The sequence below is a fragment of the Cyprinodon variegatus genome, unplaced genomic scaffold (assembly GCF_000732505.1).
Source record: "Cyprinodon variegatus isolate N-32 unplaced genomic scaffold, C_variegatus-1.0 Scaffold44, whole genome shotgun sequence".
NCBI lineage: Eukaryota > Metazoa > Chordata > Actinopteri > Cyprinodontiformes > Cyprinodontidae > Cyprinodon > Cyprinodon variegatus.
Window position 1 is genome coordinate 1,127,734 of NW_015150497.1, and position 13,524 is coordinate 1,141,257.

Here is a 13,524-nt window from a genome sequence, read left to right on the forward strand (position 1 = left end):
TAAACACTTTTTTATATCCTAGTAAAACAGCACTATACGCAGTTATCTAAAAAGTATGCGTTGACTCACTTTTCCACTTTTTCTGTAAGCTTAAATAAGCGTACTTGTTACATTGAAAAGATTAAGAGGGCTTTCATGAGGCCGAGTCAGTATCTTTCAACACAGATGATTATATCCTCCAGTGTCAGAAGATAGGCACAGTTCCAGTCTGCCCCAGCTGGCAGCCAAGCTGCTGGCTAAGCCAGGGCCAACCATGTGTAGGCTTGAGCTGAGAGAGATCAGAGGAAGGCAGCTCATCGATCCACTTCCAGGTCATTAAACCCAAGAGTGGTCTTATTGGGAAAGCAGCATCACCCATGAGAGATCAATACTGGATAGAGAGGTTTTTGCCAGACAGGGAGATGGGTGAAATAACAGAGAGAACATACACCTCAGTAAATGACAAAAGTGAAAGCTGATGCATTTAAAAAGATGGATGTTATTTAATAAAAGTTTTAATGGCACACAAGATGCTGATTGACCTATAAAAGTCAGATCTTTTTTTACATATTTGGCCCAATCCCAGGACCAATAGCGTATCGTTTTTCCACCTTAAAGAAACCATCCCCCTACTGTATATATTGCAGGCCTGCCACTCATTATGATGTAGCATTGTTCATTACATCTGACTGTTGTCCAGCTTCTACAGCATAAAGGGTACAATTAAAATTGGATTTATGACAGTCTATACATCATGATAAAATGTCATCCATATCTTCCAAGATTGATTTAAACTGTGCTTGGAAGACAAGGATGTGTTTATAGAAAATCACATGCTGGATTACATATAAATAGAGAAATATACCACTTAATTGAAGCAGCAGGGACAATACATAGTTAAAATATAACTATTTAATTTTTTCTTAATTAACATAAAAAATGGCCCCCTTATGGTATAGAAACTTCCTTCTTACACAACAGAAAAATTAGATTTTAAAGAATTAATCATTAGTCGATTGATAAGATCAGTCAATTTTAGATTAAGTCATTAATTCATAACTTGCAAACCTGGTTCTGGTATATCTCTAGTTAGAGCTGAGTTTAAGTTTTTAAGTTACCTGTGTAGAGCAATACTGTTGGTTAAAATATTTGTTCAATACACAAAGAGGGAAATAAAAACTTGGATTTAGTAGAGTAATGAAAAGATTGCAGTATGGAGTAATGAATAAATGGAGTAGAGAGGTATTATCTCAGTAGGTTGGCTTTTCCGTGGATTATAGACCAGCCATCTGCCACCAAGGGATTATAATCTTACAACAAAACAAAAACAATGAAGAGAAGACCCACAATCAAAGCATTCCAAAAGAAATGATCACAGGTTTTGCAAAGAAAACTGATATATAAGTGAAATAAGTTATCCATCTATAAATTGATAAGCAGTTATCCATCCTTTTTCTCCTGCTTATTCCATCAGGGTCATAGTAGGGCCGGTGCATATCTCCGGCAGTCTATGGGCGAAAGGCGGGGTACACCCTGGACAGGTCGCCAGTCTGTCACAGCACTGAAAGAAACAAATAAAAAAGTAAAACTTAAGAAATAAGTTAGAGTTTAACTTTGATAATGATCCAAGCTGAAATTAGGAAAAATGATAAAGGCTGAAGAATGAAAGTAATTTTTCTGCTCTCCCTCCTCTTCACTCTCTTTCTCTCTCTCTGTGGCATAACTCTACATAAAATGACCGTATGACACTACTACTCTCCAACCCACTCCCACCATTCCCTTCTCCATGGTCCCCTCTCCCTACAGGCTCCGCTTCCACTCGGCTCCAAACAACTCCTCCCTCTTTTCCATCCAAAGCAGAGAGAAAAGCATGTCCTCCCCCCCCTGTCCCCTCTCTCTCTATAAGCCTCTCTCCTATTCTCACACCCCTCCTCCTCCCGCCTCTTGCGCCCCTCCCTTCTTTTAAGCGGTGAGGAAGCAGTGATCAGACCCTGCCCTGTTTTCTCCTTTTTTTAAACTGAGGAGAGAGCAAACAGAGATTTAGAGCAGTGGTTTGGTGAAGACCTGCCTGACTCGTCACGGGGCATAACCCGTGTTCTTGACTTTTTCATCCCCCGGTAGTTGAATCCACGACTCAGTGGGATCTTTCCCCCTCCCGTTGGAATACCGCTGCAGGGCTGGGAATTTTATCCCAGTCCCACTCCTGCTCCTTCCAGCTCAGCAAGCCTCTGCTCTAGGATGCTGTGAAGGATGGTCCACCAGGAAAACTGTTCTTATCAGGTAGTCTTCAGAGAAATGTTGCTGCAATTTACATGTTTCCTTGGGGTTCTGTTTATGTCGCTTCTTCCTGTAATTAATCTTGGATGTAAGTGTTAAATGTTAGTACCTCAACACATCTGTGAGCTTTGAATGTAACATATAAACAGGCTGATTTTTACACATATTTGTCTCTGCAGAGACTGCGTGGGAGTATTTCTTTTGCCTTGTGCGGCTGCATGATTGTGTTGTGAATGTGATGTCTGGGTGGTTGCTAAGAGAGCACTTGACTCATGGGAATAATGTCTTACCTCCCATTCACATTCTCCTCCGCACAGCCTTCTCAGTTAAGGGATGATGCCTGCCTGCCACACCAACTTTCTTAGTGGGTAAAAACTCCGGTTCACATGTAAGAAGAAACAGTAAAAATAGTAGCATAAATAGTCTAAAATTCTTTGATGGTGTATAGATCTCGGTGGGTATACCTTCCTTCTACATCTTAGCCATGGTTTTCTATAAAATGAAGAAAAATCTGCATTGCAGTGGAGATGGAGAGTCAGAACGAGAGGAGAGGTGGATGAAAAGCAAGAAAATTGAGTTGAATATGCCTGGGGAGGAAATAATAGAGAAGGAAGATGGAGCTTTTTTGGTGCAAGCAGAGTTTTTGTGAGGAATGTGTTTTCAGTGTTTAATTAAATGAAACACAAAAACCTGAAATTATGCATTTCATCACTGAGAGACACTTTTGTATATTTTCTTAATCAGTGAATAATTTAACTGTTTGACAAAAGGTGAATTAAAAGATTTAAGGCTTCTGGCAAACTTATAAATGTTGCAAATCACTGAGCAAATGCTTCAATTTACCTTCATCTATTTGGTGATTCAAAAAGATATACAGTCATGATATTAATTTGGATTGTTAGGAGGCCTTTTTTTGGCTGTTCCTTATATTAAAACCAGGGGAATATTAAACTGTTGGAGAGAAGTCACCATAAAAGATTTTCCTAATACTGCCAAAAAAAAATCTTAATGACAGTTATATAAGCATCTTAATTTTACAATTGGTGCAAACAGTGCAATTAAAGCAGTTTATTTTAATGGCATTACTAACTACACTCCATATATGTATTCCCACTGAAAAATATAGCCCCTTTTAATAAGAGTGAGATTTCAAGAAGGCTATAAACATTTGAGACTTTTCAGCATGGCCTGCAACAGATAGAGATGGGCTTTACAAGTTATTTACAAGTTCTATTCAGTGTCCTGTTAACTTTTTATTTCCCCCTCTCTGTTTAAAAGGTATCTGTTTTGCTGCAGTTTCTCTGTACAATACTGTTTTCTTTTTAGCATGGGCTTTTCAGCCTTTCATGCTTCCTGTTGAATAACCCAGTAATAGTAAATATAAAGCTAATTCTATAGCTAGAGGGGGGACTTTGGCTATAAGTTGATACTTTCTTCTGTAAAAGCTTTAAAATCGTAATGTCTTACCGTTAGTGGCTCCTGGTAGAGCTTATTCATATTGGATTTTTCGTTTTTGACCTGCAGAGCAAGAACACAGCAGTTTTAGAGAATATTTAATGGTATTTTAAATCAACGTAGTGTTTTAGCAGTGGATGGGATGGGATAATCTAACATAAACCTTACATTAATCTCAATGTGCATACTCAACACATTTGCATTTGCTTGTCAAGAGTGTGGATATGGACTTGTGTGTGTTAGGAAGCAGCTATGTTGTTGGATAAGGATTTCCTGTCATGTTGTGTGCTAGATAAAGACTGGGAAGAGAGACAAAAAAGAGGTAGACTTTGAAAAAAAAAGAGTAGCAGATAACCAGTCTAAGCGAATGGATAGTGGAGATGGCAGATGAAAGGGGAAGATAAGACAGTAACAGGAAATTCATCCACCAACCGCAAAAGAAAAGGCAGCAAAAGAAGGAATTAAACCCATGTCCAACTCTTTAAGGGAAGAACAGTTAAAGCAGATAAGAACGATAAAAAGAAATATCAGCATCAGTTCAATATGAGGGAGAAAATGCTTGAAGATCTCTGAAAAAGAGGCTGGAGCTGAATGTGTGGGAGGAAATCTAAAAGAAAAATGGAGCTAATAAGAGAAAGCATGAGGGCGGTGACAGGAACAGAGGGTTCAGGCTCTGATAACAGCAACTCTCTGGAGACCCCTCAATTAGACTGGTATCCTGGCAACCAGGCCAGACAGCGCCCCTCGCTTATATATAAAACACAGAGCTGTACGGGGATGGAAAGACGCAAAGGCCAATGACAGAATACAGAAAACAGAATTAGAGTAATGAAGAGCTACAATGGTCAAGATGTAATTAGATGAAGTGGAGAATGAAGGAGGTTGAAGAGGATGTTCTAGGTGTTTTCTTCTCTGGGCGTCTCCTGGGACAGCTTGTGTATGAATGGAGGCTCTGTTTTGACTCTGCATTGTTTCTTTCTGTCCTGATTTAAATAAGGTGTGGTTCTAGATTTGTTTGCACACAAGCACAGGAATCCCTCCTGTTTTCACAGCCTAAATCATTTGAAGCACTAAGTGTCAGAAGGCATTTATCAATTAAGATACCAACTGAGACGGTCAGTAAAGCACTCTTTCTTTAAAGAAAAAAAAATATTTCTGGTTAAGAATAAATTAGATTTAAACCATTTGACTGAGAAAATCACAGGTCAGCTGCATCTGTTTTTGTAATTAAGAACTTAAGGGATACTAGAGTCTGCCATCTTGGTTTTCCCACTTTAATGGAAAATTATCTTTAAACCTCATAGAGTTTTAATACTGTCAGCAGCTGCAGCAGTGCCAGGACTGTGAGGGGCGCTGGTGAGATTTATATGTATGGTCACACTGTGTCCTCCCAGGCTGGTGCTGTGCTGACAGCATGCAGAGTCTGAAGGCACTCTGACGGGATGCTGAAACATGTTTGTCATGGAAAGTTTTTTCTTTTTTTGGAATGTCAATAAGCTAATATAGTTATGGATACAGCAGTGGAAGTTTTCCAGTATGACTATAACTTTATATGAAGTGTAGAATGATGAATAATAAATTAAGAGAAGGAGAAGACAGTGGTGACTTGTGAATCATTTAAAATAACACATCACATTTACAGTCCTGTACATAGGTTTTATGTTACATATCTTCATTTACGGTTATTTTAGGGCTGCAACTAATGAATGTTTTGCTAATCAATTAATCAACTGGTTACTTTTTCATTTAATTCATTATTAATTGGATAGCAAAGATGCCATAAAGAAGATTTTAAACAGGTGAAGCTAAAACTTTGCCACTTTAGGAGCTCTGGATTTAGCATATTCAAAGAGTAAAATATTTTCAAATTTAATGGAAAATTCTTAGACATATGTTTTTTGTTGTTTTTTTTTTTTGTTTAATTACTAAACTTAGTGGGTTGTTTTTTAGCTGATGGCATGTTGCAGTCTGTATACTCCAGTCAAACATTAATCGATTACCAGATTAGTTTATGATTAATTCATTAATGAATGAATTACTGTTAATCTGACCAATTTTTTAGCCCTAGTTACTTTAAATGGAATGCTTTGGAGATATTAGTGCAGTAAATGAAATCAAAGACTTTGCTCTCCTTTGAAAAATGCATGCTGTCTGCATTACTAAACAGTAAAGGTTATCCTAGTTAGGCTTTTTTAATGATAACCTCGAGCAAACATTTAACTTATTATATGTATGCGAAAGTTTGAAACAAAAATGTTTAACAAGATCTCATTGTTTGTATAAATAAGAGGAACAAAAGAATCATTCTTTTTAATTAACGGTGTTACTTTAAAAAGAGTATAATTTTGAGACTGTGATGACGTAATTTTTGTGTGACCCCCATGGATGCATAGATGGATGGATGAACTAAACAAAATGTAAAATCAAAGGACTTTTCTGTTTTGAATATCAACTAAAAATATCATAAATTCAACACTTTTTGCAGCATTCCATGAAAAAATGGGATATGGGTCTTTTTTGTTGTTTTTTTGCAGATTGTAGACTCAATTTTTACCATAACATTGGAATAAAATGCTTCGTCAAACCAGCTCATGTCTATCCTATGGATTTTGTTTGTTTTTATCTCTTTTATTTTCTGGTCCTATTTTATTTACAATTAAGTTTGTATGTATGACAAAAAAAGTACCTCATAAGTTATTGAATGGGTTTTAAAATGAGGCTATGAACATTGGTGGGCTCCTATTGGCCTAGTCAGTATAGATCTTACCTGAAATTAAACACCGTAAATAGGCATATTTTGAAGGCTACTCATACTGGAATTTTCTATTCTCACAAAAGTTAACTGATGGTCCCTATTTTATTGAGCTATTTTTATAGCAATGTTCTATTCTGTAGATATATTTTTTCTAATATATTACAATTTGCAAGGTCCCCCTATAAACACTGGCCTCTCTTGGAGTTACAGGCCTTCCTGATGGGCCACTGCATGCTCCTTCTGCAGCCCAATTTGTTTGCAACATGGAGCATCACCATGGAGACCTGCTCTCAGCACTGCATGGGCACTAGTACCAGTCCTTCCCGTCTCCTGCTAAAATAAGATCAGTTCTGTGTCTATGTCTCCCCTTTCATATATTCAAGGCATGCATATAGATACTGAGCAGCAGCGTGCCAATAGCTTACTGCTCGCTAAAAACAGAGGGGGAGCGAATTTTTAAAGTGTGTATGCTATGGTTTAACTTATGCTCCCAGTTGTTCTAACAAACAGACTCCTGACATTCACTCATCCTTTTGGGAATTTTTCAGAAACTAAAAAAAAATATGCTTTAATTCTTGATCTATTAAAGCTAAGCTGATTCTAACAAATATAGCTGCAGACGTACACAAAGGCACACTCATAATGCCACAAGCCCTGGATCGTAGGCTTACACGAGGTGCCAGGAACCCTCTCCCACAGTCACCCTCTGTTCACTTGGAACAATAAGCCATCTATGAGCGATTTTTCTTTGATTCTTTTGACAATTTCTCTCAGCTGACCTAACAGCCAGGAAATCATCAAAACCATTATACTTTTTCTGAGTGTGTCCGTGCCTCAGATATGCAGCTAAAAGCATACAAAGACACGTTTGCCACTGATCTGTGATCCTTCTAAGGCTTGTGTACAATCAGTATCTGCAATCACTTTGAAGATGCCCTGCATATTCTGCTAATGCATGAACAGGGAGAACTTCTTTCTTCAAGCTTCCTTTGTATCAGTGGTGACTTCATCTCCACCGTGAAGTCAGCCTCAGTAATGAAGCAAATCGAGTGGGGATGATTCTGCCCCACCCAGGCTGCTCTTGCACACAGAAAACACTGATTTCATGGGTGTGTTTTTTTATGTGATTCATCTATATTGTCCCCAGAGTCAACTTTATGTGTTACGATTCAGAAAACAGGAAAGCCTAGCTGCATTCTACCTATAGTCCTTGAAAGTCAGCATTATTTTTTTTTCTATTTATGTCTTCTACTCATTTTCAACATTTACTGGCTATAATTCTCACAGGTTTATTGTCTCTGAGTCCCCCTTTCTTAGATCTTACTCATCGACTTTGTCTATGAGCTGAGAAAACGTGGAATTGAGTCATGGATATCAGTTTCAGTTGCAGACTTTTTCCCTCATGTCTCTGTCTTTGCATCCCTTTTTTCCTTTGCCTTGGTCATCTCTTATCCAAGATCGCCATCACCCAATGAGAGCCCCTAGCTTTTTATATGATCAGTGACTGATTTAAGAATTTTTAATTTTACCATCTTTCTAAATTTTAGTTTTTTGTTATTCCTTGAATTTTTGGACTTAACTAGTCACATTAACATTTGAAAACCTACCTTTTCTCTAAAAGATAGAGGTTAAAGGTTCCACCTTAATGTTGTAAGTCATAAGTGATTCCATATCAGTTTGCCAGTTATTCCTTATCATTGCAATGAAGAAGATGCTTATTTCAGATTCAAATGTTCATGAATGGAGAACCTGTAGACTTTGTGATCTCCTCATAAACCAAGCTGTTCCAAGACAGCACTGCCTAATTTTTTCTAAAATAGGAAAGCTCCAGGATAATTGGAGAGTATTTGGGAAGTCTATTTAACTGATCGCTTTGGCCAAAGGATACATCCCTTATCACCAAAACTGCAACCAAAGCGAGAACAGCGCAGCCTGCTCTCTCCCTTCATGCCCAGAAACGAGGTGAAGCCCAGGAGCACGCTCTCTGCATCAACGCCAACGAAAGCCATGGAAGAAGATAAAGACATGGCAGCCTGCTGTTTATAGTTTTTTGGAGCCTGCTGTTCCACTTTTTAAGCTGCAATCACTGCTATGCCATGGAAAAACATAGCAGCCTTCCCTCCATCCTGTCCTGAGCCAAGTTGCCAGCTACTACCAAAATTGCAATTAAGGATCCACACTGCGCCTTCCATAGGGAAGTACCAACAAGTAAACCCTTAGCTTTTCCTGACCTTTGCTTCTTTTAACTGGTGCCTGGTCAGACTAGTTAGGTTTTAACTCTATATTACTGCAGAAGGAGTTCACTTGAACTTTCTGGTGGATGTTTTGATTTGTTATTTAAATCATGATAAGCATACTGCTGTTGTTTGGGATCTGTGAAAGACTGCATCGCCAGGCAGCTAAGTTAGACCAACCCACCTGAAGTCTAACTGCTATTTATGGGGGTTGGCGGCAATGTTTGTAGTTTTTGAGGGGGAGTTTTAAAGATTGTAGCATGTTCGCCTGCCTTGGAGAACACAGAGCTTCCCTCATTTGTGCAAAAAGGAAGTGAATTTGTTTAAATCTATATTTAAATTTATGTTTTACACTGTTTTCGCAGCCCTTACGCTCATTTAAGGTCAGGTATGGCCTAATTCCAATGTAAATAAATAAGTTTCCGCATCACCATTGTCTGTGCTAAAATGCGATGGCGAGGATGTCCAGATGTCAGTCAAAGAGCCTTTATGTTCATAAGAAAAAGAGAGTATCCACCTGGTTTTCCGCGTGAATTGACTTTTTTGAGTGACTTTTTTATCGCCTTCTACTATGCTTGAATACTCTGTGGCGAACCCAGTTTACTAGTAGTGGTTAAACTAAACCCAGGTCAACAACTGATTTAATCATCTACATTTGATGGTACATTATGCGTATAGTTGTTAATTGATAATTGTTGACTATAATCATTGAAGGCCTTTAATAACAATGATCTAAAATATAATTTTGTTGTGGAATTAATTTTGATTAGAAGCAATGTGATATAATGATGCTTACAGTTAGACGAACAGTAACATTTATTACAGCAGTTGAATTGAGAAAAACATCTAATTTGTAGCCTAGTTAAATGCCAAGAACGATGCCTAATGTCATGATTACATCAGGAAGTACAAGCAAGTCTTACTGGATAAAAAATGAAAGAAATTTAACCATATTCTTAATAACTAACTGCTGACCATGGAAAAGTTGCTTCTTCATTTTTTAAAACTATATTGATACAGGTTTGAATGTGATATAGTAGTCAACCTTCAAAAATTTAAATACTTCAATTAAAATAAAATCACCTTGGAACACACTTGTTGTGTCAAAGAAATACAGGAAAGTAGAGACTAAGATTTTCTCTAAATGTAGAACTACATACTAGTATACATTAGTTGTTGTGAAATGAAAGTTTAATTGCTTATCTATAAATATGTTTTTCCAATTCAACATAAAAACAATACCTTAATTTTACCACAGAGCTAATGCTTAGTGTAATTATGACCAATTAAAGAAATATTTACTTGTATTTCCTTTTTTAAATCATGTGATGTATTACTCTCACTTTACTTCACATTAAATGTTTTCCAGTTCTTAGTCATGGATTCCATTTTTTAGTCTAACCTGTTGACATTGTGGGATTGCTGCAGCAATATGTTATCATTTTCTGCCTGGCCGGCTGTGACAAATATGTGAGTCACTAGTTGGTCGTTTTGCAAAGATGAGGTCATTACACGCCGTAGAGGGCTCAGATTGAAAATATACATCTTTGATACAGAGCAGGAGCAATCCACTTGTGTGAGAGAGAGGGAAAGAGTGACTGTGTGTGTTTGTGTGCCAGACTAATGGCCCATTGTACTCTGTCAGGGTTTATTTAGCTGGCCCGAGCTGTCGGGCTGTTGGTTTTGGAGTCCAGACGAGGCTCTATTTTTACCTTGGCAGGAAGAGAGACACTATCCTCTCTGTTACATGCTTGCACATACTTTTACATTCGTTTTTGCCCCAAATATGGAGGGTTATTTGCTCTTATAGTTTATATAACTGCTAGGAGTGGTGGTTGGCACAGATGGATATGTACAGACAGTAAAAGGTTATGTTTTAGTTACGTTTGTAGTCATAACAGGAGACATCTAAACACACATTGGCATGAACCCATAAACACACTGTTGCTATCTGGATCCCATTGCTGAGGTGTCTCTTTTTCCAGCTGCTGTCCTCACGTCAGGGCAAAAAGAAAAAAAAACACACCGGGGTGTGAGTTTCTCCTCCTCTCTGTCTCTCTGGACTGTGAGAGGCCACTCTGTGCAGAGGGTGGAAGGTAGGGAGGGTCCAGCAGGGCCTTACCTCTGACCAGTGCTCCTTCCCAGTTCTGCAGAAAGGGCAGGACCACAGTGCAGTCTGGGACAGCTAGTGGAGCAGGCGGAAAGGACAGATAAAAGAGTAGCAGTGTCACAACATGTTAGAGGAAAAGGCACCAGCAGAGGAGCAGAGTATTTGCTTTTTTCTTTAGATGAATGTTGTTGGATTATAATACACACCGACTGGGCTGAACCTCACTGGGCTGAGGAAATCCACCCTGTCACTGGGTAGGGAAAAGGAGATGAGGTGAGAGAGGCGCTGGATAAAATGGACGGTGTAGATGATGTCATCAGGCAGGCGTCCATCATCTACCTCAGTGATGACTACAAAGAGGTAAAGGAACAGGTCATGCTTGTTCATGCCATGTTCAAGATTTTAAACATGATCATTGTTGAATGAAAGGAATAACCTTTTTGGTCAAAAATGTCACAATTCTACAGGCTGCAGCATTTTTACATCTTTATTAGACACTAGTTTTAGAAACACATTTGCATTTCAGTTGTTTTCTATTCTAGCGAATAATTTTTTTCCACAATGTTCATATTTGGAGGCACATTTACACAACAGTAACCGCAGAGTATAAACTGTAATAGTTTCAATTAACAAATATTATCAACACTGAACTGATCTTCCTTTTCTTTATTGAATACATTTCCCCAAAACTTCTGATTCTGTTTATGATTCTCACTCCTTGTATTCATTCAAAAACATTTATTATTTTGAAATATAAATGAAATAGAAGTATTGTAGAGATTAAATGCTGCCAGAGCATGACATGTTTATTGTTGCGCTAATTGGTAACATATTAATTATCTTGCATGGGGGGGGTCATGTGCTTTGCTTATACCAAAAGCACTAAAACCTATGATTTTAGGTTGTAATATAGGTATTCATCCTGGTAGTGTTTACATGGTCTTTTTGAGTCCAAAGTGAATTTTTGCACCTTACACAATCATCATACATAAAGGTTATTATATACTACCATCTGCTGGCAGTACAACAACTCCAGCAGCTTCACACAGGCCCTCTATTGCTTTTTGAAGGTATTTCCTTCTTGTTTATCTTTGGCACGATTGGTTGTAAGTTACAAAAAAATCATTTCCACATGGGAAAGTGAAGGCTAGTGTTTATGTAGACATCATCTCCTTCAGGCATCCTCTTTATTGTGATGTTGTTGTTGACCATTATTACAATTTACTGGCACTAATTTGATTTATTTTATTTATTTTTATTGGAATCACAGATTAAATGGTGATAAAAGTAAGTCTTCAATGTCTGGTTCTCTGCGTGCTTTAGATGCTCTCCTGGTCCACAATCCAGGAACAAAGAAATTACTCATTTGCAGGTTCCCCCAGAACATAAACCAGTGCTGTGGAGATAATTCAGCTATTAGCTGTTTTGTATCAAAAACCCTTTAACAACATACAGGACGCCCACTCTTGACGGCCAGAGTTGTTACCCTGTTAGTAATGGGGTCTTTATTTCTTAATCTTCCTCTGTCTTTGGTAGAAAACACATTCCTTTGCTCAGTCTTTCCATTGAGTTATGCAGACCATCTCATGGATAGAAACCACACATGTGACTCACAGGCCCATTGTCCTATCTAGACACAGGTTATCCTTCTTTTCTGCTAATATCCCTGCCCCCTCTTTGCTTGTAAACTCTTCTATCATTTGGGGAGTCATTCTCTACTAAGCTGAGTGACAAGACCAGTCTTGCACTGACCTGCAGCTGAACTGAAAGAGGGGCCAAGGGTCGAGTCCCTTATCTGGGATGGAATGCTGCACTGCCTAGAAAGACAGGTGTCAGATAACAAGGAGAGGGAGAGACACAGAGATGCATGCACCTATGTTTAGCCTCCAGTAATTTCATTGTGACTTCCAATGTTTATAATTTCATTTACTATGGTGGCTATTTAAGGTAGTTAAGAAAACTAGCTAAGATATTTTTGTGCTTGTATGCTTGAAATACTTTTTGATCACCTGATGCAGGACATTCCTGATTTTAATAATGTTGCTAAGCATCTCACAAAAAATATTTTCCCATTTTAATACATTGACCTGAAATTATACTTTCACAAATACATGCAAATTAAACCGCCTTTATTTAAACTCTTGAAAGCCCTTAAAATCATCTTTGGAACAGAAGTTTCCCATAGAGTCATAGCGCCTTCATTATTAAGAGACCATGACTGCCAGTCTGTAGCTTTGAGATCTTAGTAGCTGCTCTTTGTCAGAACAGAGCCCCTTTTATTCTCAACTCCATCAATCATAAAGTATATATACATGCATACTCCCAGAATAGTTGACTTCTATCAGTGGTTCTATTTTTTTATTTTATTTATCATTTTAGTAAAAGCTTATGTTTCCCAGAACCAAAGCACTAATATAAATTCTAAAATATCAATAAAACCAGATTTGTGATTTTCTGGTGTTTTGAAAAAATGTATACCTAGACATTTTTTTAAGGAGGGATGCAATTTAATCCTTTAATTTTTATTTCCCAAAAATATTTTTGTCTTTAACTTTTACATGGTTTTTCATTCAAAGCAGCATGTGTAGGCCTACTTGGATAACAGCTTAAGAACATTGGACATATATTTTTAGAGAAGTCTTGTGAACTCCAATTACATTTCTTTTTTTATATCCAAGCCATAATGACATAATGGATTTGGTTTTCAACTTTAA

The 13,524-nt window shown here is 37.8% G+C and overlaps 1 protein-coding gene and 1 long non-coding RNA gene across 6 annotated transcripts in view; one reads left to right on the forward strand and one right to left on the reverse strand.

Annotated features, from left to right (window-relative positions):
• Nucleotides 1-13,524, forward strand: part of LOC107081925 (schwannomin-interacting protein 1) — a 303,883-nt gene that overhangs the window by 273,631 nt on the left and 16,728 nt on the right. Inside the window, exon 1 of one of the 5 annotated variants that reach the window (XM_015370296.1) lies at nucleotides 1,958-2,259. The exons of 3 other annotated variants lie outside the window; for them this stretch is intronic. In XM_015370296.1, coding sequence (XP_015225782.1) covers nucleotides 2,230-2,259 — 30 coding nt within the window. In that variant the 5' untranslated portion in view covers nucleotides 1,958-2,229. Of the gene's footprint in view, nucleotides 1-1,957; nucleotides 2,260-10,838; nucleotides 11,171-13,524 lie in introns of those variants that run through there. One more of the 5 variants, XM_015370295.1, reaches the window with a different exon arrangement.
• Nucleotides 2,277-3,774, reverse strand: LOC107081926. Its single transcript, XR_001481115.1, has 3 exons — nucleotides 3,724-3,774; nucleotides 2,547-2,843; nucleotides 2,277-2,337 (listed from the first exon to the last, which is right to left on the reverse strand). It is a non-coding gene; the product is annotated as an uncharacterized LOC107081926 (long non-coding RNA).